The sequence below is a fragment of the Oryza glaberrima genome, chromosome 1 (genome assembly GCF_000147395.1).
Source record: "Oryza glaberrima chromosome 1, OglaRS2, whole genome shotgun sequence".
NCBI lineage: Eukaryota > Viridiplantae > Streptophyta > Magnoliopsida > Poales > Poaceae > Oryza > Oryza glaberrima.
In genome coordinates, this window is record NC_068326.1 from 37,553,609 (window position 1) to 37,577,121 (window position 23,513).

General features: G+C 45.7%; 3 protein-coding genes and 1 long non-coding RNA gene across 5 annotated transcripts; 1 reads left to right on the plus strand and 3 right to left on the minus strand.

Annotated features, from left to right (window-relative positions):
* Window positions 1–14: 14 nt before the first annotated feature.
* On the minus strand, window positions 15–7,050 carry LOC127756085 (DNA-binding protein BIN4-like). Its single transcript, XM_052281574.1, has 13 exons — window positions 6,660–7,050; window positions 4,574–4,757; window positions 3,766–3,970; window positions 3,349–3,422; window positions 2,893–2,971; window positions 2,731–2,798; window positions 2,268–2,318; window positions 1,699–1,816; window positions 1,475–1,521; window positions 1,355–1,381; window positions 1,101–1,176; window positions 688–827; window positions 15–370 (listed from the first exon to the last, which is right to left on the minus strand). Exons 2-13 carry the CDS (start codon window positions 4,613–4,615, stop codon window positions 272–274), a joined length of 1,026 nt encoding a protein of 341 aa, XP_052137534.1. The 5' UTR covers window positions 4,616–4,757; window positions 6,660–7,050; the 3' UTR covers window positions 15–271.
* LOC127759940 (LOB domain-containing protein 12-like) lies at window positions 6,554–7,913 on the minus strand. Its single transcript, XM_052284156.1, is given in 4 exon segments — window positions 6,554–6,568; window positions 7,384–7,503; window positions 7,506–7,598; window positions 7,755–7,913. Coding segments are annotated over 4 exon segments (384 nt in total). The 5' UTR covers window positions 7,911–7,913.
* A 5,223-nt stretch (window positions 7,914–13,136) lies between these two features.
* On the plus strand, window positions 13,137–18,736 carry LOC127763975 (uncharacterized). Of its 2 annotated transcripts, none has more exons than XR_008015784.1 (3): window positions 13,137–13,412; window positions 17,050–17,175; window positions 18,588–18,736. It is a non-coding gene; the product is annotated as an uncharacterized LOC127763975 (long non-coding RNA). The 2 variants fall into 2 exon arrangements; XR_008015785.1 differs by having other exon boundaries at window positions 18,561–18,688.
* LOC127763964 (potassium transporter 6) lies at window positions 17,198–23,263 on the minus strand. Its single transcript, XM_052288772.1, has 8 exons — window positions 22,931–23,263; window positions 22,601–22,823; window positions 22,111–22,356; window positions 21,322–21,372; window positions 20,937–21,197; window positions 20,720–20,772; window positions 19,972–20,341; window positions 17,198–19,398 (listed from the first exon to the last, which is right to left on the minus strand). Exons 1-8 carry the CDS (start codon window positions 23,144–23,146, stop codon window positions 18,557–18,559), a joined length of 2,262 nt encoding a protein of 753 aa, XP_052144732.1. The 5' UTR covers window positions 23,147–23,263; the 3' UTR covers window positions 17,198–18,556.
* Window positions 23,264–23,513: the final 250 nt, after the last annotated feature.

Below are 23,513 nucleotides of genomic sequence, written 5' to 3' on the forward strand. Positions count from 1 at the left end.
ATGAATGGCAAGCGTTTGATATCCAGATTTTTTTTCAAATATGGCTATCTGATAGTTATACAACATACAAATGAGGATAGACAGAGAGTTCATAGACATAAAAATGGATTTTGCAATCATGTGTATCCTTTCTACTTTCATTCTACGCCAAAAAGAAGCACATGATGCTACACTGACAACCCAGATCATACAACATATTGGAATTTCTCAAGTCTGATCCGTTTGGAGTTGGATTCTCTAGTCTTTACTGGCAGCTGTCCCGGTTTCGAGTCTATTTCTTCGCCTTCTTTGTTCTCTTCGTAGTTTGGGTTTTCCTTGTACCCTGCTTAGTGGCCTTTCCTGCAACCTTCGCCTTCTTCTGTCCCTTCCCCTACATTTCACAAGAATAAGCGAACTTTGTCACGAGGAACTATAATATGTCGCAAAGTTTGTAACATGGTTCCTTAATTTCATGATACAAAACAGGCAAAGTGCTTCAGTACATAAGTAAAACCTCCAGAATAGCTATCCACAATTGGGTTTCAAACTTATATATGGTCGTTTTCAGGAGTTCAAGAATGAGGTATTCATGCAGTTTGTAGTAACATGTGCCATCATCCGTTTTTAATTCTGAGATGGCGTAATGGTAATGGAAAAGAAACTGAAAAGAAGCATATAGGATCATTAAAAGGGTAGGAGAGAACATACCGCCGGTTTCTCAGCTTTTCTTTTGGTTTTTGCCTTAGGTTGATCTCCATCTTCATTATTTTGATCGTTTTGAGAAGCATGCGGCTCAGGAAGCTTGTCACCCTCCTCGTCAGAATCAAATGTGAATCCATCAAGGGTACCTATACAAATGACATGCCTCGAGTATTAGAAAATAACCATTGCAGCAGATGTTAATCATCATATCAAATGATAGGGACATTAGTCATCACTTCATGCAGAATGACTGTTCCTGACTACTGTCAAATGACAATGCATTGCTTAATAGCTCCATTAAAGAAAGATAAGATGTGCTGCTTTTATTGGCGCGCAGTTTGCTGCTCAGATTTATAGGTTAGAAACAGTAGGATATATGGGCTGAAGATTTCTAACTAACCACCTAGAAGAATGCTAACCTTCCATCATAGTCTCTGCTTCAAATAAATTGGATTGGGGTTCCAATTGAATAAAATCATTCATAATAGATTCTATCTGCAAAAGGGAAAAAAAATGGTTGAATAAGGTAAGCAGCTGCATCCCTCAGAATAATATATTTCAATCGGATTTAGTAGCAAAAATAGCACGCTACATGATAGAAAGTAGAACAGACTAAACTAAAAATTATGGAGAAGTCAAATACTCATAAGAGATTTATGTTATGATTGACAACCTTCGCTTCTGTTTGTCCTACACTGACCTGAGAAAAAGAGAGAGTCCATCAAGGATTTAAGATCAACACTAACAAACAAGGCAAATGCACAACTGTACATTAAGTTTGAATGTAACTTACAACGCAAAATGTCCTGGATGGAACAATTGTTGAATTGTATATTGTTCCTGTGAGTATATAAGTAAAAATAATAATAAGATGGGTAAAGTATTTTGAATAGTTTGCATGTAGTAAGATAACACGGACATTAATTTCAAATCCCTTGTTGGTAAAAATACCCTGCCTAGTCAGAAACCAAAGTACATAATACATAAATGATACTAAAGAAATCGACTTGTTGGTACCTTTTAGGTCCAATAACAAATCCTGATTTCCGTTAGGACTGTTTGAAATTACTATCCTCCCAACAGCTCCAACATCTCCACTTAAGTCTATCGAGTCACCATCGCATTCAATCAATGCCTAGAAATAAACAGAACAAGGATTATAATTTATAAACTTAGGGAAACTATCATTGGGTCAGTCATGATTCCCAGTCTTCCAGGTAGATGATACTTGCAGAGGTCAAGATGTTGATGTTACTGCATTTTAGCACATATAACACATTTTTGGTGGATTGTCAAGGATCTATGGCTCTTTAATGTAGCCTATACTCCTTCTAACTCCTGGTGCACTAAAAGGGTCCCCAACCACTTCTCATTTATGGCTCTGTCATTGCGGTATTTCTATTGATTGTACAATTCATATTCTTTCCACCAATGTTAAGTCGACTGATATTTTTCCATGAAGAAAATATGGGAAAGGGGGATGATAGCAGAGTGGCTCATTGCATTCCGGACTTTTGATTTGACGCACTGACCCTTTTATGAGAAGAATGGTCTCTAATTGATAATGCCAGTTAGAATTATCATACCTTTGAACGCTGAACTTTATCAGGAATGATTAATGGCAACCTCTGGGAGACCTGGAACGCAGAAGAACTTACAGTCCATAAGATATCTCAGACAGTCCATAAGATATCTCAGACATATTGACGTAACTAGTTCAAGGAATAACAAGACACGCCATCATGCTCCACAAAAATTATGGTAATCAAGGAAATAACTAACCGGTTGGAGCTTGATAAATATTTACAAAATGATATTTATTTTCATATTTTCCTACACATTCTTAAAAGGATTTACCCAACTTTCACTAGTTCAATATAATGCAGTATCAAAAGTGACACATGTTGGGATATTCCCAGTAAGATACTAAGATGTGGGCTCTAATTTTGTTTTCTTTGCTCCTCTTTTGGGTCAATGATCTCAAAGTTCTGGAACCGTAGTGTGGAGGAAAAAATATATTAAAAATAGAAGGAAGTTAAGGCATCTTACAGAGTGCTCTGTAAGTTTATCCTGCATGTCTACCTCAGCAACTCCCTCTTCTCGATGTTCCAAGGTATCTATGAATGACCATGACTATAATTATCAATCATTGAAACTAAGAATTCACAAACTGACTTTTCACTAAAAGGCAACCCTTTTCTTAAGCCTTACCATCTATTTGATCTGGACCAGCTTTTGGTCCAGTAACCTTTGAAGCATTAGAACTAGATGGGAGTTTAACTTCTTTGGAGTCTGTACAAAAAAAATTAGGCATAGAAATTGACAACAGAGTGGACATGATGTTTGCAACTAAGTAATATGTACAATGAAATCAGTATTAAATATAACAGATGCATTATCTGACGATCAATAACAAATAATGTAGAACAGTTGTAAGATAAGATTTAAGAGGTACTATTGACATCAGAAACAAAGCATCTTGAGAAAAAAAAAGGGAATCTGCTGAACCTCATTGACGAACTTGGATAGCTTGTAATCTATCTATAGATCTTTTAAATTGTTCTTTTTACATGGGCATACCACATATCAGCAGCATAACTAATTAGAAACCGGATGGCGAGATACCATGAACAGGGATTAAACAATTAAGAATAAAATACGAATTATAATAGTTACCGAGCGTTTTGCAGGCTTATCTTGATTTGATTCCATGGTTGGTTTCTCATCTTTGCCAAAAGCATCTATAGGCAACCATGAAGAGAAAATAGATCAGAAAGTGAATGAAAAGGAGACACTAGTTTGGAAGTTTGTCATAACAAAATAATAAATATTACTACCTCCGTCCCAAAATATAAGGAGCTTTAGGGTTGAACACAGGTATTAAGAAAGATGGTGGAGTTAAATAGAGGAATGTTGTGATTAGTTGAGAAGAGGAGGTAGGAAAGGAATTCGAATGGTGGAAGGTTGTGATTGGCTAAGAAGAGAATGTATGTGGAGAAGAAGTTATATTTTAGGGCAAAATTATGAAGGCTAGAAGTTGTTATATCTTGGGATGGACGGAGTACAAAAGTAAACTAATTATACCTTCTTGACTAGTAGGGGTTTTCCTCCTAGTAGGTGTTGCTTTTTTGCCCTTATTTGGTGCAGCAACATCTACATCCCCTACATGGTCTGAACTAGCCTTGTTTTCCCCCTTTTGTTCTTCTCCAGATGGTGTAGTCCTTGTAGGACTGTTTTCAGGAGAATCATAGGAGTCAGAAGAAAGCATCACCGTCGATGTAGTTGGTGGCTACAAAAAATTAAGCAAAATAAAATTCGTGACATTATCACCAATAACAAGTCACAATCTTGGAAAGCTAGTGAAGTTGTACCGAGAACAAAAAGTGTAACAAGTACTAGATACAGAACATGTTTGCTAGCTCACATTGGAGCCTATTAGACATCGGCACCAAAATTAAGACGTTCAATCTTTGTGTTTAAACTAGGAATTGACGATACCATAGCGGGGACCGTTTGACAAAACCATTGGCATAGACCAAGTAAACAAGTTGTTTAACACATGTACAAACAACGTTTTCTGAATACCGAAAATTGGCATCGAGTTGTGTGAAGGATTATCAAGAGCACGAAATTCTCACGAACATCACAAAGCATATTTAACACAAAGCCTAGAAGCAGCACGGAATGCCATTCTGTGAAATGACATAGATCAAACTTATTAGCATGCCCACTAAAAATTCAGTTCAATTCTCAACTTAAATCTGAGGAGCAAAAATGGGTAAATTGAAACCGCCTGGCAGGATGAACCTTATTTCCACGAAGACCTACTAGGATTTAGCTAGGGCACATCACCACATCACATGGCACGGGAGGTGGAGAAGAGATGGGTTACCTGGAACGCGCGGAGCCAGTCGGAGTCTTCTTCCTCGCCCATGCCTGCGCCTCCCTCCCTCAAAACTCCTTCAGAGCCGACTATGGAAGGAAACCCACTACACGGACCAGCCAAGCGAGGCACAGGTGGCGAGGGGAGGTGGCAACCAGTGGCGTAGCCAAGAAATTTTCTTTGGGTAGTCCTACTTCAGAAGTTCACATCACATTTAAGAATTTTCTAACACTGTAAATCCCATATTCATGTAGAAATTAGTGAAAATGCGATACAATAAAAAAAAATAATGCCATTTAACATAATAATTGGCTAACTTAACTAGCAAGTTCAAAATATGCGAATACTACGATATAGATATTTAAAGTAAAAAAGATATTAGACATAGATAGAAAATTACATGTTGCTACCTTAATCTACGCTTGTTCTTAGCCATGAAAGTTTTTATTATGTCTTCCTCACCTATATTGCTCAATATATGTGACTAAGCCATTTTAAAATCACCTGATCAACTTACTAATTATTTTCTACAAGCCATTTCAAAAGCTGAAGGAAATTCCCTCTATTTGTTAGATTTATCACTTTCATCATACCCAAAAAATGCCAATCCTTGTTTTAAAAGAAATCTTACATCTAAGTGTAAACCTAGCCTTATAACTAATTTTGTTCTCATGTTAAACCTTCACAATGACATTATCAATTGGTGCGTCTTTCACAAAAAAAAAATGATATCTCTTGAACTTTGTGTGCACTTCATGTTTTACAAATCCAATGTACAAACTACAACCCAGCAAATCAGCAGCACGTTCTGATATTCACATTCACTTTTCACTGATTCACAAATCACATATTCACATTCACTGATTACAAATCGCTGATTTACCTCACCTAAGCACAAGATTTGAAAATGGACTAGTAGGAAGGCAGAGATATCAACTAGGGCCAGGGTGCTAGAGGACCCAGGCTCCCGGCGTCGGCAGACAGTGTCGACACCATAAGGGGACACGAGTTGGGCAGGGAGGAGCACTTGCCTACGCCGTGGCACCACCTGCCCACAGCCCACCTGTACAGCTCTACACACTGCGAATCGATCCAGGTAGAGAGCAGCGGTGTCTCGACAGCGACACGGCGAGAAGAGAAACCGCTGCGGCGGCAGCAGCGTGGCGAGGCGAGAAATGGCAGCGACGGCATGATGAAGCGAGGAGACGGGGAGTGGATAGAGGGGAAGAATGGCTACGTCACGGGTGCTCTCTCACGCGTGCGAAGAACCGCGTCGCGGTGTCTCCCAGTCGGCTAGCCCTAGGGTTTCTGCCCGCTGTTCGTTTTTGCTGGTTCTTCTTGGGCTTGATCGGATGCCTAAATATTTGGGGGTGGGGGTCCCTGGGCCAAAATCGGGGGTAGTCCCAAGCCCACCAGGACTATCCCCGGCTACTGGTGGCAACGGCTGGAGTGGCGGCTGCGGCGGCCAGTGGCAGCTCCAGGAACAAATCGTCGGGTGGTCCTACTTGACGCCCCAAATTATCACAATGTTACAAATTCAAGTTAAATATTTCAAAAATAGTAAAAATATAATTGAAATGTAGCAATATATCTCACAACATCACAACTAGCTTAAAACCAACATTTAAGTTTGAAGTTATGAAAGTTAGAAGATAAATCATTCAAATATCTTACAATAGATTGGCCACAAGCTTAAAAGAGAGCTCAGCAAGAGTTTCTAGGCCTTTGAACCTTTCATCTTTTCTCATATCATCAATAAAAGTCCCAAGTTGCAATTCAAGTCTAATCAAATCCAAGGCTGAAAATTTTTTGGATAATACTTGGCGAGGTTAAGACTTGTGCATCATAAGAGGCAAATGAATTTAATGGATTCAGTGCTGGCATGCAAACAACCAATTTCATATTAACCTCATTAAACCTATTGTTCAGCTCTTGGCTAATGATCGTCATTTGTTTGGTCTAGACAAAACCGTGGAGATCTTTCATGTCTCACTGCAATTTGCACTACAAATTAAAGAGATAAACAACAAATTTCCACTAGCACTACTACTCACTACTACATAGGGAAACAAGCCAACAAGAAATGACTACCGACCTTTGCACTTTGCTTGGCAGCAGGAGTGCTAGAGAGGGAGCTAGGGAGCTCGTCGGTCTCGGTCTCGGTCGACGGTCGTCAAGAAGAGGGAGAGGTGGCGAATGGGGAGGAGCCGAGGGCACCCGGCGCCGGCAGAATGGCGGTGTCGCCTCGACTCCTCCCTGTCTTCCCTTTCCAGGGAGGCGGTCGCCGGGCCGGTCCCAAGCGCCCAGGCAGCCGGCCGATGGCTACGGTCGCCGGCGCTGGGCGACAACCAACAGGACTGGGGGAGCAGAGCTAGGGAGGGGAGGCGAGGAGGCGGTGCCGAGGCGGAGACTGAGTCAGGAGGCGCGAGGGGAGACGGGAGCCGGGGAGGCGGCGCGCCGGCGCTAAGGCGCGTGTGGTCGTGCGGCTGTGTGGCTGGCAGCGCCTCTCCCTAACCCTAGCTCAATGGGCTTTTTCTTTTGTTTGGGCCGTCGCGAGCGCCAGGGGGGTCCTCGTTGGCCAAATTGGAAAAAGTACACCCAAGGTCCCTCAACCTGTCATCAAGATACAAAATCGTCCCCCAACCACAAAACCAGATATATTACATCCCTCAACTTACAAAACGGTTCACTTTAGATCATTCGGTGATTTTGACACGTGGCAGCTAAGTCAGCATAGGTCCCCATATGGGCCCCACATGTCAGGGTCCACGTCAGCACCTTCTCTCTTTTCCCTCTTCTCTCTCTTCCTCCTCTCTCACATTCTCCTCGTTCCCGTTGCCATCGCGGTGCTGCATCTGGATGCAGAGGATCTCGCCCTGTGCGATGGCGAGCTGCATCTGCAGCTGTGACACCTGGTTCTGCAGGAAGGAGATGGCCCCGGCCCGACGCAACCATAGACTGGATCCCGCATCCGGTCGTTTGCCTCGTACACCAGGCTGCTCACCGCGTCGCCTTGCTGTTGCGCCGGCAGCTCCTGCATTGGAAACATGCATCAGACGCAAGCATGCATGCACGGTGGCGCGGGCACCGCCATTGATAACGACCTTATACGTGTTCGTGCATAGGCCATGCAATGCCAATGGACATATATATATGTATGTTGGGTAAGAAGAAGTTTGATTTAATATACCTGGAGCATCTTGCTAACATTGCTGGCGCCGAAGACCTTGTGGACGATGGCGAACTTGTGGGGGTCATCGGCGGGGAAGAAGGACGCGAAGATGCAGTCCTTGGTGCACCGCCGCCGCAGCAGCTTGCACGACGCGCACGGCGACCCACTGCCCATCGTCCCAATCCTCTCTATCTAATGTTCACACACGTATAAAACGCTTGTATGAATGACAGCGGCGGTCAGCGACTGGCCACGTGGCGGCGGCGACGACGACAACGTGGGAGAAGGAGACGCGCGCCTCCGCTGTGGGGATCGGCGCCGACGGCGGATTGCTGCCTCTCTGCCCGCTGCCACGCTGCTCCGCCCCTTCGGCTTCGAGCGCCGTCGCTCCGCCCACTGCCACCCAATCCGCCCCGCCGGCTTTGCGCGCGCCGCCGCTCCGCCCGCCTGCACCGACGCTCCGCCGGCTTTGGGCGTGTCGCCACTCCGCCCATCGTCGCCCCGCTTCGCCCGCCTGCGCCATCGCCCCACTCCGCCCGCCGCCACCCTGCCGGCTTCGCGCGCGTCGCCACTCCGCCCGCCGTTGCTCCGCTTCGCCTGCCTGCGCGCCGTCAGCCCACTCCGTCGTCGCTTGCCTGCTTCGCCGTTCCTCTCGTCGTCCAACGTTGCGGGGCCGCTTCGCCGCCGGTGGCGGCACAACGCCATTCGCGATCGGCTGCCGCCCTCGCTTTCTCCCGCGTCGCAGCCACCGCCGCCTCCTTTCCCGTCTCGCCCCAGCGGCCTCCTCCCCAGCAGCGCCGCCGGCTTGCTAGAGAAGAGAAGAGGAGAGTGAGAGAGAGAGGAGGAGGAGGAAGGGAGAGGAGGAGGAAGAGGGAAGGTGCTGACGTGGCATCCTGACATGTGGGGCCCACATGGGTCTCACGCTGACTCAGCCGCCACGTAGGACAAAACCGGGTCAAAACCACCGAATGATCTAAAGTAAACGGTTTTTGTAAATTGAGGGATGTCATATACCTGTTTTGTGGTTGGGGGACGATTTTGTAACTCGATGACAAGTTGAGGGACCTTTGGTGTACTTTCACCTGGACTACCCCTTTTGAACTGGTATACGCTATGCAATAGGTGTTGCTAATGCGCGAGGAGCAATCACCCGCACTCCCCTCCCCCGTATACGCTTTCTCCCCCTTCCTCCTCCCCTCCTTCTCTTCCTCCTCCCCTCCTTCTCTTCCTACTACAGTACACCACAAAAAATAAAAGAAAAAAATAAAGTTGAAAAAATTTATGTATAGAAATACTATATATAAAAAATATTTGAATTCAAATTTAAATTTGAAACGGATATGTAAACTTTTGGCTTATAAACTTTGGGTCTATAAACTAATATTTGAATTTAAATTCAAATTTGAACGGGTATGTAAACTTTTGACTTATAAACTTTGGGTCCATAAACTAATATTTGAATTCAAATTCAAATTCGAAACGGGTATGTAAACTTTTCACTTATAAACTTTGGGTCTATAAACTAATATTTGAATTCAAATTCAAATTTGAAACGGGTATGTAAACTTTTGACTTATAAACTTTGTGTCTATAAACTTTAGGTGTATAAACTTTAGATGTATAGAAATATTATATATAAAAAATATTTGAATTCAAATTTAAATTTGAATCGGATAAATAAACTTTTGACTTATAAACTTTGGATCTCTAAACTTTAGATGTGTAAACTTGATGTGTATAAATTTACTAAAATAGGAAAGTAATGCGGTACCAAAAAAAACCACGTGGAGGGAGGGGAGGGGGGACCTAGCAATCTCGCTATGCAATTGCATATGCGGACCGGCTAACTTTACATGGGCCAAACAAGATAAGTTATCGATTTAATCTATTCCGATACTTAGCACTAGCTAGATTAACAAGCTAAGATCATATCTATCGTTGTTTTCAATTTCTCGCATGAATAAATGTATTAGTCCGGCCGTTGTGCTGGCTCTTCTCTTGTTTGTTGCCGGCCACAAAGACCGGTACCACGACCATTGACGCTTTGCATGCGTCATCTACGGCGAGACTCAGCGCACGTATGCGCATGCACCGCGTAATTTAAATAACACATGTGACAACATGTTTGCTTATCATTGTCTATGAGGTCTATGGATTATGCCATCGGCAAGAAATTAAATAGCCGCTGAAAGTTCTGCACGAAATCGTTGAGCTGTTGTGCATGAAGCCAATGGCTTATCTCGCCACCTGAACACAACCACCGCGTCCGCGTGCATGTGACTGCGCTAGAGGGCGTCATTAGACTTGCCGAAGCCGCTTGCAATCCTTCGCCGCCTGTACGTGGGTGAAGCAAAGCCGCCAGCAAGCAGTTAACTGTGGTCGTTATCCGTTCGATGCCTATACGCACCGCTACTGGCCATGTCGAAAATGCCTTAGTAGCTTTACCCTATCGATCTGCCATCCGAAACGTCGACTCGACGGTCCTTCAAGACCACCCGCACCCGCAATCGACGGCCGCCGCCCAGAGCGACGTCGAGGAGCTCACGCCCGCATCCCCTTGCAACTGGTACGCACGTACGGCATGCCTCTCTCGCTACCGCACGCGGCCGAGACGAGGGTCGAAGCAGCTGTTAGCACCCGCCACCGATAGCTGTCCGCCACCGCCGGCACATAGCATGGAGCTATGAATTGCCGAACGTCGGTTACGGCCTAATGACCAACGAATGCTGGTGTCGATGTTGCTTGTTGTCACACCGTCGCTCCACCTCTGACCTCGGCATCTTGCCGTCGTTGTGTCTCTGCTAGTGGCTTGCCTGGATGTTTGCCGTTGGCCCTATCCACTGCCTCTACAGAAAAAGGCAAAAAGAAGAGATGGGACGACCGTTTTTCAATTTGGTCGGTGTAAAGAGGTAAACCCTAGCACAATTCCTAGCTTCAATCCTGAATTTATCCCTAATAATACCACTAATCAATTCCTCCATATTTCCAGACCCATGTTGGTTTGGTGGTGGAATTGGTGGCCTAATAGGTTGTGGTTGCGGCACAATATAATTATATTGGCCATATCTAGTATCGGGAGGATATCCCCTATTAGGATCATTGTAAACATTAGGGATATGTGGGGAACTTGAGGACTAACAGTAGATACAGGGGGATCATGTGCTCTAAGATGGTATAGAAGCCCGTTATTTGTCATCGGATCTACCCCTGTACAAGAATAATTGCACCGGTCTGACCGGTCCAGGGCCCGGTCTGACCGGCATCCAGAGGCGCGGTCAGACCGGTTTGGGATCCGATCTAACCACCGGGATAATACCCGGTCTGACCGGCCATATGGCCGGTCCGACCGACGGCACAGTCGTGGTCTGACTGGCCATCTGGCCCGGTCGGACCGGCCGTGTGCGCCGTCCATCCCTCGCCGGTTGTTTGCATATTTGCTCCATCGGTTTTACTATATATTTGATCTACATGAGGCTTGCTAGTACTGATAGAGGCTTTATCTTTGGATATAAAATCGGCTAAAATAGAACCGAATTTATTTCTTACATTATCATCAAAACGAGATTCAATAGATGCATCTAATTTATTATTTAAAGTAACAAAGGATGAATCTACTGTACTTGCTATTTGTTTTTTGATAGAAGTTGATACCTCGTCAGTACTTACCACATCAAAATTAGGGCTATGCAACGATCCCGGCTTGAGAACCACGCCTTGACGGGTCCTAGTGCACGTCTTCATCAATAGCTCTTGGGTATACGCCTTGAGATGTTCATCCATAGCTTTGCGTGCTTCCCTATCAAGCTCCTCCAATGTGATTGGTATAACATTGGATGGCTCCACCTCCGCTTGGTTAATGGAGGCTTTGTCATGGCGATATCGAAGTTGAGATGCCTTTGAGCAGATTTCCCCAGCGGAGTCGCCAAAAATCGTGTTGGCAACTTTTTGTGACAAGTTGACAAGCACGATGTAACGCTCCGCTTTTCTCGTGGCGTTAAAAAGCTAATTTACAAAAATCCTAATTGCGAAAATTTAGTTCTTTGAGTGTCGAGTCTAAGTTGTGTCATAGATCTCAATTTAAAATCCCTCTCTTGTCTCAATACCCTGATATCAAAGATCACCTCCTCAAAATTTCCGTTCCAAAATAATCTCGAAGTTCGAATCCTTCTATTCGGATTTCACTCCAGAAACCCTAACCACAGATATCGCCTAATTCCAGAATCCAAAACCAGACTCCAACCCTAAAAACTCTCCGATCAAATTCCCTCCTTGAGCTAGCTCTAACATCCAAGCGTCCCCATCTCCTCGTCTCCCTCGCTTTATCTATCGCATTCTACCGCCACCTCCTTTGTTTCACCCCGAACATTGATTTCTCCTTTTGATTCCCTCTCAAATAATCCTTGAGCTGCCAAATACAAATATATCCCTAAAATATCAATTCTCGCTTTGAACTTCAACCACCCATCGACATCGAAAATCACACCTCATCGAAATTCCTTCCCATTTCCGAAAGTATCGAATTCGCTCTTTTAATCCCCTCCTTGGCTTCTCCATATTTTGTTGAGTTCAAATATCCAATTTGAATTCAAATCCAATGTCAAATGCTCCTCAAATTCCTTGAAGAAATTCCCTCAAAAAAGTCTATTTCACCTCCCTCTTAGTCGTTGGGCCGTTTATCCCTTTTCCGGCCCATCGTCTCCTCTCGGCCGCTCCTCCTCCTCCCCGCACGCACGTGCGCTGCACGCGTCGAGCGAGAGAAGCAGCGCCTCTCTCGTCTCCTTCCTCCCTCTCTCTCTCTCGTCGAACTCCTTCTCTCCCCGGCGCCGATTTCCGCCGCCGCCGTTTGATTTCGCCCGTCGGTTTCCCGCGCGCGTCAACCCCGACGCCGCCCGTGCCCGCGCTGCCGCCCGGCCCCGCTGCTCTGCGCGCATGCGTCCAAGGGCGAGAGCCAGCGCTCGGTCTCGCCCCCTCTTCCTCCTTCACCTTTTTCCCGAAGCGGCATGGAGCAAGCTCCCCTTTTCTCCCTCCTTTTTCCCTTTTTTCTCTCCCGAACCGACACCTTGCCTCCACCGCTTGGCATCTAGCGCCATGGCAGCGAGCGCCCCTGACGCCGCGCGCCAGCTCGCCATGCCCCACCTTGACCACGCCGAGCCGCGCCAGCCCGTGCTCGCGGTTCGATTCCCACCGCACGATCCACCGCCTCCACCGCCCAACGCATCCGCGCCATCCGCCGTTTCGTGCCGCCCACGAAAACACCGACGTCGCCCGTGAACGCCGGCCGAGCGCCAGCTCGCATGCTCCCCCGAACCGACCTTGACGCTCCCACACCCCCTCTATAAAACCCATCCCCGTGCTTCCTCCTCCCTTGCTTCGTTTCCCCCAAGCGGTGAAGCTCTGCCGCCATGGGAACTCCTGGCCGCCGCATCAAGCTCCATGTCCGGAGGCATCTCGCCGTCAAGTCGTTCCATCCTCGCCGCGTCCTTCTCCTTCCTTGGCCGAACGACGGTCGTCGCCACCTTGCAATAAACCCGTCCGTGCCGCCCTGCCCTGTCCCCGTATTTCCGGATGTCGCGCCGGTCCCGATTCGCCGCCGCCTTCGGAAATCCCGGCCGCACTCCCCCGTCGGCCTTCCCTCTCCCACCACAAAATCGCCGCCGACGTCATTTCCTCTTGCCGGTGAGCCCCGAGCCTAAATCCTTCCCCTACATCTTCTAGCTGCTCGCCTCGCCGTGGTTCTGTTTTTCGCCGCCGTCGGCCTCTCTCTCCTCTCGCCGTACCTCGCGCCGCCACCCTCCTTGAGTCCCCTTAAGCCACCCCAAAATCGTCGCTCCGCCCGTCGGCCTCCTCTTTTGCTCCTGCGCCGTGCCGTCCTTTCCGCCGCTGTCGTGCGCACGGTCGCGCACCGCCGTTGGCCTTCCTCCTCTCTTTGATTCCCGCCGCCGCCACCATCCTCGTGACCCCTCGGACCTCCCAGAAGTGTCGCCGCAGTCGCTAGCTCAGCCTCTGCGCCCACGCCGTGCTGCTCCCGCCGCCGCCGCCGGACGCCGTCGCCGGCCCCCCTCCGACCCCGGCGCCCTAATCCGAGCCATGGAATAAGTTCACCTTCTCCTCCTTTTGCCTCCAGCGCTGTCCCCTCCCTCTAGCTCGCCGCCGCTCGCCGGCGCCGTTGCGCCGCCGTGAGCCGTCCGATCTCCGGACGCGCTCCTCCTCTCCCCCTATCTCCTGCCAGCGTGGCGACCACGTGGCCGCCACCTCAGCCACCCGGCCCCGCTTGACTCGGTCAGCCGCCTCCTCCCCCTCCCGCTCGTGGGCTCGGCCTACCAGCCGGCCCATCTCCTCTCTCTCTCTCCCGCCAGGCCATGGGCCATTTCCTTGCAGCCACCCATGAACCGAAGTCTATGTTTCCTCCCTCCACCAAATCACTTCTCTTACACAAAAGTCCATCTATCCTCCCCACCGTTTGCTGGCCCCACGTGTCAATGAGTCAAAGATATTCTTGAGAATGTCTTTTCCAATACTCCACACATATTTCTCTTTTCTAGAAATTCAATAAATCATTTCCTATATTCCAAATTCCATAAACCCATCCTCTTAATCCAGAGATTCCAATAATTCGTCCCCTCAAGCCCGCATGTCAGTGGATGTCAATAATATTCTTGAGAATATTATTTCTATAAATTCCATAAACCATTTCCCGTATTCCAGAAAATTCTGACAAATCATCTCCTTGTCCAGAAAAATCCATTTAAACTTCCAAAATTCATATCCCTCGATCCGTTCGTCCGATTGCCTCCGTTCCACTTCCAGTAATTCCATTAAATTGTGATCTATCTAATGGCACTATTAATTAGCCTAAATAGGATATTTTATTTGGTCTTTTTTTTATGTTTTTGATTGTTTGCGCCTAGTTGCGGTTACCGGATATTTTTCTTCAAGTGGAATTCTCGAAGATTTGTGAAGCTTCGTGAAGACCCTGAGCAAGGCAAGCCACCTTTGAACATATTGAGCCTATATTTGAACTTAATTATATTGCTTGCAAAATATTATGCATTGATAGGATTGCACTTAATCTGTTTGCCCCGTCTGCAAGGCAGACCGGTGGGCCTACCTAACTTGTTGCATCTGATCCTTCTATTGTTAATTGTTATATTATGTTCCCTTGTAACCATCTAGTTGCGCCTCGATAATTCGTGCACTCTGTGCGAGTATCGACGGTCGCCTTCAAACTTAAAATTTGAGTAACTTCTTGGGTAAAACTTGGTTTACAAAAGCTTTGGAAAACCCGACGCCTGGGTCAGTGCCTTGTGAAAGAAAATGAGTTTTAAAAATGAAACTCGCGACACAAGGGCATTCCTGGGTGGAATACTTGTACGGTCGCATTTAAGGACCGATTCCTTCGGAATTACATCCGAGCATATAACAGTGCGACCACATGGGTATAATGGGACGCCCCTGGCTGAGTAATTAGCTAATCAGGGGAACCATGATGCCAAGAGACATGTGGATTCAACGGGGTGGTGTCGGGGAGAACCCTCGGGCTTCCTGGCACAGTATGGTCTGGGACCTAACCTGTTGTTGGTCTGGGACCCCTCTCGTTGGCATATGGCAACCCTGTGTCGACTTTGGAAATGCCTTGTCATGAAAGCCTCAAAGTCGCCAGACGTGGCTGTTCTGCACGGGCTGGGTGACCCAGGTTAGTAACGTCATGTAGGTAAAGTGTACCCCCTCTTCAGAGGTTATTAAACTGTTCGAACAGCCGTGGTCACGGTCATGGGCGGATGTGAGGTGATTCCTTAGCGTAGTTTTTGTTTTACCCTGTTTTATGAAAAGGTGTTAAGGTTTGGGAAACCTAATGCTTGGGAAGCATTTAGCTGTCCGGGGGACAGCGGGACCGGGAGTCCCTGGAAGTGATTGGTCGTTTGGGGACCACTATTATCGGGAATTTTGAAAAATTGGTTTGGTTTGGGAAAACCAGATTTGAAGCCAACTCTGGGAGTTATGCAAATCTTGATAAATAAATTTGTTACTTCTCACCTCCCGACCGAGCTAAGACTTGTCTCACTCTAGTTGTGGAAAGCACACACTTAGATTGTTGAAAACTTGAAAACAAAACTGTTTGCAAAATAACAGCCTTCCCTTGAAGCTTGCATTAACCACCTAAGTTCCCCTGGCTTGCTGAGTACGTAAGTACTCACCCTTTCTCTCTATATAAATATAGTTCTGCCAGCTCCGAAGATGAAGTTGAAGTGAAGTAAAGATTAGGGTTTCGTCCTAGTTCCCTGCCGTTGCCTATGGCGTTGGGTGTTAGTCCGTTGGTTGGATCTGCTGCTGTTGCTGTTGGTGGTGTTTGCCTCGTCCGTGTCGTCGATTGCATTCTTGGGCTGTCTGAGCTGCAACCTAAGTTAAGGTAAATAAGTCCTCTATTAATTATAAGGATTTGCAATGATTCATGTTTGTCACCGTGGGTACCAGCGCTATGTCCTGGGACTGGTACTGAGATCGCGGTTTCGTAGGATGCGGTTCACGCCGTTTTCCTACGACACGCTCCTGTCAGGTGCCGTTGTACGGCGGTGCCAGATTGGGGTGTGACACACGATCGCAGCACCTGAACGCCTTGCGGTGATCCTAGAGTCGCCAACCACCTCAATCTAGCAAAAGCTAAATCAAGATGGGTTTTGATAACTAAACCATCTAGCGGAGCCGATTCTATATAACTACCTGTCTCGTGGCAAAATGGAAGGTTTCCAGGACAAACCTAAAAAGAGATATCGCACTCTCGTAGCGGCGACGGACGATTTACGGCGCAAATCAACAAACATGGACAAACTAAGAAAAAATTAAAAGCAATATGAAAAGAACGATTCAATTGACTGATAGATGATTGAGATTACAATTGAACCGGCCATGTCCCTTAAATAGGGGTTGGTCTTACCCTTTACAGGCCCTCATCCACGTCCAATTCGGGATAGAATCCATAGGAAACCCGAAACCTATCTTCCCGAGCAAGGAAACCCGAGGTCCGACAAAAACAGACCCGGACTCGGACTCTGCCGGTCTGACCGGCCTACTGTCGGCGGTCTGACCGGCCTATACACGGCGGTCAAACCGGCCCAATCAGAGGAAAACCGGTAGACTTCCAAACTTTGGTAATATTCCTTATTTTACTCTTAGATGCCAAATTTGGGTGAACAGATTACTCTCGTCTCGGAAATCCTCTCAGTTACCTTCAAGGAAAGTGTACAACATGATGCACCACTAGAATGGCCGGATGAGGTGTAGGAGTATTTGATAACGGGAGTTCAATGACTTTCAGGGTATTGGCTTTCTGTCAGGAGACAGCCACCCACTGCCCAAAAAATGGAGCTCTGAGCCACTGATGTCTCACAGGCATGGCAACCTGGCCAAACCCCATCCCATCCCATCCCTTGAGGTTTCACAGGTACAGGTCAATGTTTCGAGATTTTTCTTACATTAAAGAGTGTAGGAAGCTCAATTGATCCTTTCATGATCCATATATCTTGAATCTTCTGTTTGGTGCGCTATAGGGGGCTTAAGAATTAACTTGCTAAATTTTTAAGAGTAAATTTCGCATTGGGCCACATATTTTGACCAATATTTCATAATGGACTAGAGTTAAATCAATATTTTCACTTAACACCATATATCTTTACATAAGTTTTCAGTTTGGACTAGGGGTGAGCAAAGCAAGGGAATGTTAAAATTAAAACTTTATATGATTTACACATGGATAATTATAAAAGACAAAACATTTTATGTTTTCTTCCTTCTTTTCAGTGTGAGTGGTAATTAATTATTTTCTATTTTATTTTTATTCATTTGTCCCTATGTATAGATCATTTTGTGCCACTTTTAAACATGTTCACATCATTATTTTAGTGTGATTTGTTGAAAAAAGTTATTTTGTGATTTGCTATTTCTTTCTAAAGATATTTATCTTAATAGTATGGAACTAAAAATGATGATTTGAACTAGCTTTTCTCTGACAACTTCGATGTGCTCAACCCTAGTCCAAAGTGCCAACTAGTACAAAGATGGTGTTAAGTGAAAAGGTTGGTTTGGCCCTTACCCATTATGAAAAAAATATATGGTGCAATGTGAAATTTACTCGATTTTTAATAGTAAATTTCACTTTAGGCCATCTTTTAATACTGATGTTTCACTTTAAACCACCATTTAACTAATGTTTCACTTTGTACTAAGTAATCTTACCTTTGTTTTATTACTTTAGATCACCCTGAGTCTCTTCTCAAGCATATGAATGACCTCGAGTACGCTAATTTCTATTTGTCAATAAACCTCTTTAACTGTATGTAGACTGTTTCTTTGACCTATAACAAATTAGATGTAGATAAATAAAAGAGCTGATAGTGGTCAAAGTAACACAATGGTAAAATTACCCGGTTCAAAATTAAAAGATTGGTTGAAGGGTGACCCAAAGCGAAACATCAACAATAAAAGGTGGCCTAAAGTAAAATTCACTCAATTTTTAATAAAACAGACGGTCAAACTTCATGATCAAAATTAACTACGTTAAATATTTATGATCAAAGGAAGCATAAAAGTTTTACTCGTAATTAGTTGCTTCGTTTATTTTTTTTCTACAGCTTTTTATTTGTACTCAACCAATATAAAACACTAAGTAATACTCGTATATCCAACAACCAATCTGCCAAATAGAAAAATATAAGCTAGTATATATACTGTCACAGACCAATCCAAACCAAAACAAAACAAAACACAGACTTAGCTAGCTAGTTGGATTAATATCCATCATCAGATGCATTATTTATTTATTTGTCTCAGATCTCATAAATCATCCCGACCTGCAAGGTCTTGGCATGGTCGAGCTTGAGCGTGGAGACGTTGGACCTAAAGTTCTTCTGCAAGAACCTGTAGAGCTCGTTGATGACGAATCGCTTCGGCCAGTTGCGCGCCCTCCTCCGCATCCTCAGCACCGTCCTCCCGATCACGTAGCTGACGCCGCTCGCCGGAGCCCGCCCGATCATCTCCGCCTCCTCCTCGCCGGAGTCGGCCTCCGCCGCCGCCGCCGCCACCTCGACCAGCGCGGCGACGGCGGCGCGGACGAAGTCGTCCCCAACCATGTCCTGCTCGTCCATGTACCCGTACTGGGCGATGCACCGGTACACGCCGGCGCGCGCCCCCTCCCTCGCCACGAGGAACCGCTCGCCGGCGAGCACCGTCCTCACCGGCAGCGTCCGGAACGTGACGAACAGGAGGAGCTCGCGGAGGGAGCCCGTGTTGGCGGCGTAGTGGCGGACGATGGGCGGGACGCCGTCCATGAGGTCGGTGCAGAAGAGGCACATCCCGGGGACGCGGGCGCTCCGGGACACGATGCCGGCGAACTCGCCGTCGCCGACGGCGTGGCGCGCCTCGTACTCGCGCTTCTTCTTGCGGCCGTACGTCCAGGAGAGCGTGACGGAGAGGAAGGCGACGGTGATGGCGAACGGCACCCACCCGCCCTGCGGCACCTTGGTCATCAGCGACGTCATGTACGTGCCCTCGATCGCGAGGTAGAAGACGAAGAAGCCGCCGGCGAGCGCGCCGTTCACCTCCCAGATCACCACCATCACCACCGTCATCAGCGTCGTCGTCAGCAGCATCACCCAGATCACTGCAACACCTGTCGTGCAAATTGAAAGCCCAAAACCCAATAATAAGTTCATTATTCTCCTAATTACACCAAATGTTCCATTTAGTTTTCACGTCTTGCAAATTACGTAATTATCCAAATTTTAATTTTTGTGTAATGCAATAGTAATTTCAAAAAAAAAGTTCAATTCTGCGATGTTTACAATAAGATTTGGTCAAAATTTACAAACTTTAATCAATAATATTTTCATAAATACTTAGTTCGAAAAGGAAAAAGTGATGATTTCTCTGTCCCAAAATATAAATATTTTTAGCTATTAATCCGGATAATTGTTGTCTAGATTTATAGCTAAAAGTTATTACTTCCTCCATTTCATAATGTAAGACTTTCTAGTATTGTTCACATTTATATCTAAATCTAAATTCATTAGTATCCATATGAATGTGGGCAATGCTAGAAAGTCTTACATTGTGAAATGGGCGAAGTATATTTTAGGATAAATGTAGTATGCGATATTGCAAGATTATTATTTTTTTATAAAAAAATCATGTGTTGAAATGCTTTTAAGTATTTGTAACCGAAGGGAGTAATTTATTTATTTACCGAAAGCGCGGCCGATCTCGGGCCCACCCTGGAATCCAACGGTGATGAGAACACACACGACCATCAAAACGTAGTTGATCTCCGGGCAGTAAACCTGTCCCTCGTACTTGTCGGAGGTGTGCTTCACCGTGGTTCTTGGGAAGCAGCCCAGGGCGATGGACTGCCTGATGATGGAGTAGCTTGCAGAGATGAGCGACTGGCTGGCAACAATGGCGGCCAAAGTGGAGACGACGAACATCGGCCAGAACAGCGGCGCCGGGACGCTGCTGTAGAACGCCGTGCTCAGGTCACCCGGGTTCTTGATCAGGTATGCCGCCTGGCCTGAGTACGCCAGGATCAGGGATGGGAACACCGCCGTTGAGAATGCCACCTATTTCATGAAATTAATTTGAAAGATCAGAAACAGAAACAACAAGTTGTTGATGCCTTTGGGTGTTATATGGTACAGTATCTTGATTGTAACTTTCTAATGCTTGACGCTGTTAACTTTGAAAAAGTATCTTGATTGTAACGTTTCTAATGCTTGATGCCGTTAACTTTGAAAAATCCATCTTATATTAAAATTTTGTACCGATATGAAAAATATAAGTCGTGCTTAAGATAGCTTTAATGATAAAAAAATTGCCATAAAATAAATGATAATTACGTTTTTTTTAGATAAGACGAATGATCAAACATGTGTTTAGAAGTTATCAGATTCAAACATTAAACCATAGCAAGTAGGTTGGAGTTTGCAGGACCATTTTACCTGAATTGATGACTTGTTGAAGTGTCCCATATCAGCAAACATAGCTTCAGCACCTGAATTGTACGTGGTCACAACCATAAGTTCAGTCATAAATCTGCAATACTTAAAGAAAATAACCAAAAGATTATTTTCAAAAATATTTTCTTTTATTTTTTTTCAAGGAAGTAAACCTAAAACTAATTATCTGATCACTGTAAAAGTTAACAAAAATCTTCACCTGTTATGCAGAGAATAACCGCGCCGAGTTGCTCCCACCCAACCCGTTTGTTCTTCGCGAAGTAGTAATATATGTAGTGAGGCGAGACGGCTTTCAGAACAGGTGGGTAGTGCATCACAATGTTGTAAACACCGATCCCTGCAATCGAAGCAAACCACAGCAGCATGATTGGGGAGAAGGTGAAGCTGACCCTGCTGGTGCCGAATCGCTGGACGAGGAAAAGGAGCACCAGGATCACCGCGCTCAGCACCACGACGTGCTCTGAAAATCAAGGAAGAGATACAGCGACAGTTAACCAATTTGCCATGAAAGATGGCCAGGGAGAAATGAAGCCAACAGATTGATAGTACAGCATCGAGCTGAAAGGAGACAGATGAGTTTTTACTCTGCTTGATATGCGACGATCTTGACTGGATTCCCTGGACCGCCGAAAGAACTGGAGAAATCCAAAACAAAACACAACACAGGTTATCTGAACTGAATGAAAATTGTTCAATGTTCTTCAGAGAAAGTATGGCAGGCAACTACACGTCAGGCGTCTTATCTGGGATAAAAAAATTGGACACCCACGTCATGCTAACATCAGCAAGCATGTATGCATGCAAAACTAATTTAAACTAGCTTTTCTCTTAAATTATTTATCCAAATTATGATCTAATTGCATCATTAAATTCGTTGCAATTAAATCTTTAAAACAAGACCACACATGGATATATTCTGACGAATTTTTTTAGCTTATTATTAAATTATTTTTAAATGTTGCACGTTGTTCCACCAAGTATATCGGAATTATTTTACTAACTAGATCGAAAATGTTTCAATCATTTAAATTGGGCGTTGTTTCACCTTATATAAAAACAATGTTTTAGCAAATAGTGAAAGAATGTTTCAGTTCGCTGCAATATTTGATCCATACATATTGAAATATTATAAATACACTAGGTGAAATATTTTTGGTGGAACAAAAAATGAAACGAATTCCCCTAATAGAGGGTTTCCAAAATATATAGGTGATTTGTTGCAATGGAGTATGTGGACATGTGGTGGGTCCAGGGGAGGCACGTGCACGCGTGTGGGGTTTGGGGGAGCGACCGATTTTGCTAGCAGGAGGATTATCGGAAAGTATGCAGTTGTTCAGAGCTAAAAATAACTGGTTGATTGGAAACTTGTTTACCTGAGATGGCTGGAGTGAGGGCACCATCGCCGATGAGCATGCAGGTTCCGATCAGCACGATGATGGTGATCGCCAGTTGCGCCTTTGGGCTGTTCTCCAAGAACAGCTGCAGCCGTGACGGCCGGCTTCTCCTCTTGCTGTGGAACTTGAGATGGACATCGGACTCCAACCGTGTGAGCGGCACCGGTATGTTCCCCTTGAAATTCACGTGCTGACGCAGCAGCGAATACAGTGCAAATGTACCACCTTTTGACAAACAACATCGTCATGTCAAACGAATTATGTTAAAAAAAAAGAAAAAGACGGTCAAAAAGGAACTTGGTGTCAAATAGAGAATTGAACACAAACTATTTGGTTGAAACACACATGCCTCTGTCAAGATTGATATAGTGCAATGAAATTAATTGTTAAAGATGGTAATCAACAAGATCATCATCATCATCATCAGAGGTTCAGTAATGGTGATATATATATGTATATATTTACAAACCTTCGCCATGGTCGTCGGCTTTGAGGACGATGAGGGCGTACTTGACGAGGCTCATGAGGGTGAGGGTCCAGATGATGAGGCTGAGGATGCCGAGGAAGTCGGTGGCGTCGGCGTCAGGGAGGACGACGGACGGGAACACGTACAGCGGCGACGTCCCGAGGTCGCCGTACACGATGCCCAGCGACTGGTACCCCAGCATCAGCGTCTGCCACACCGTGAACACCTTGCAGATGCACACAACCAACGAAATTCCATTGAATTCTGTTTAATTTCTTCATCTCCTTGTTTGAAGTAGATTGATCAAGCCAAGAACACATGTTATGTTAGTACCTGAGGCTGACGGTGCCGCGTCTTGTAGGCCTGGCCGAAGCTGAACGTCCGGCGCGGAGGCGCGTCGCCGTTGCCGCCGCCGTTCGCTTCGACGTCATCGCCCTGCAGCTCGTGGCTCCAGTCGTCGCCGGGAGTGCTGAGCTCGAGGATGACGTCGTTGCCGGCGGCGGCGGCGGCGGCGGCGGCGGCGCCGTTGCCATTGCCTGGTGGCACCATGATGGAATCGATGCTACCGTACAAGCTCTCGAAGATTTCGAGAACGCGACGCGGCGGCGGCGCGCTCCGGCGAGAGGCGGAGGAGGAGGAGGAGGAGAAGAAGAAGGTGGTTAAGGACGCAGGCGAGAGTATATAGGATGGTTGATAGTATACTGTCCCTTAGCTGTACGTACGCGATGGTTTCGATTTGCATTGCGCGTGAAATTAACAGGTGGTATTCAGTTTCGCGCTTAATTACAATTCTGTCTCTGTTTATCTTAGAGATAAAATCCTGTGTTTATTCTGTTTTTTTATACGAGATTGAGCTGGGATTCTTCTTTTTAGTTGGTGGCTGGACTAATTATAATACCTTTCTGCGACAAAAAAA

Bases quoted from the DNA above. Each gene is read 5' to 3' on its own strand.
- LOC127756085 (XM_052281574.1), bottom strand. From the start codon at position 4,615: ATGGGCGAGGAAGAAGACTCCGACTGGCTCCGCGCGTTCCAG. The intron at 2,799-2,892 runs GTAAGGCTTAAG...GGTCATTCATAG, and splicing joins TGGTCCAGATCAAATAGATG to ATACCTTGGAACATCGAGAA. The intron at 1,522-1,698 runs GTACCAACAAGT...ATATACTCACAG, and splicing joins TTTGTTATTGGACCTAAAAG to GAACAATATACAATTCAACA.
- LOC127763964 (XM_052288772.1), bottom strand. From the start codon at position 23,146: ATGGTGCCACCAGGCAATGGCAACGGCGCCGCCGCCGCCGCCGCCGCC. The intron at 21,373-22,110 runs GTAAACAAGTTT...GGATTTCTCCAG, and splicing joins CCTCACTCCAGCCATCTCAG to TTCTTTCGGCGGTCCAGGGA. The intron at 19,399-19,971 runs GTAAATAAATAA...TTTGCACGACAG, and splicing joins CGAGATCGGCCGCGCTTTCG to GTGTTGCAGTGATCTGGGTG.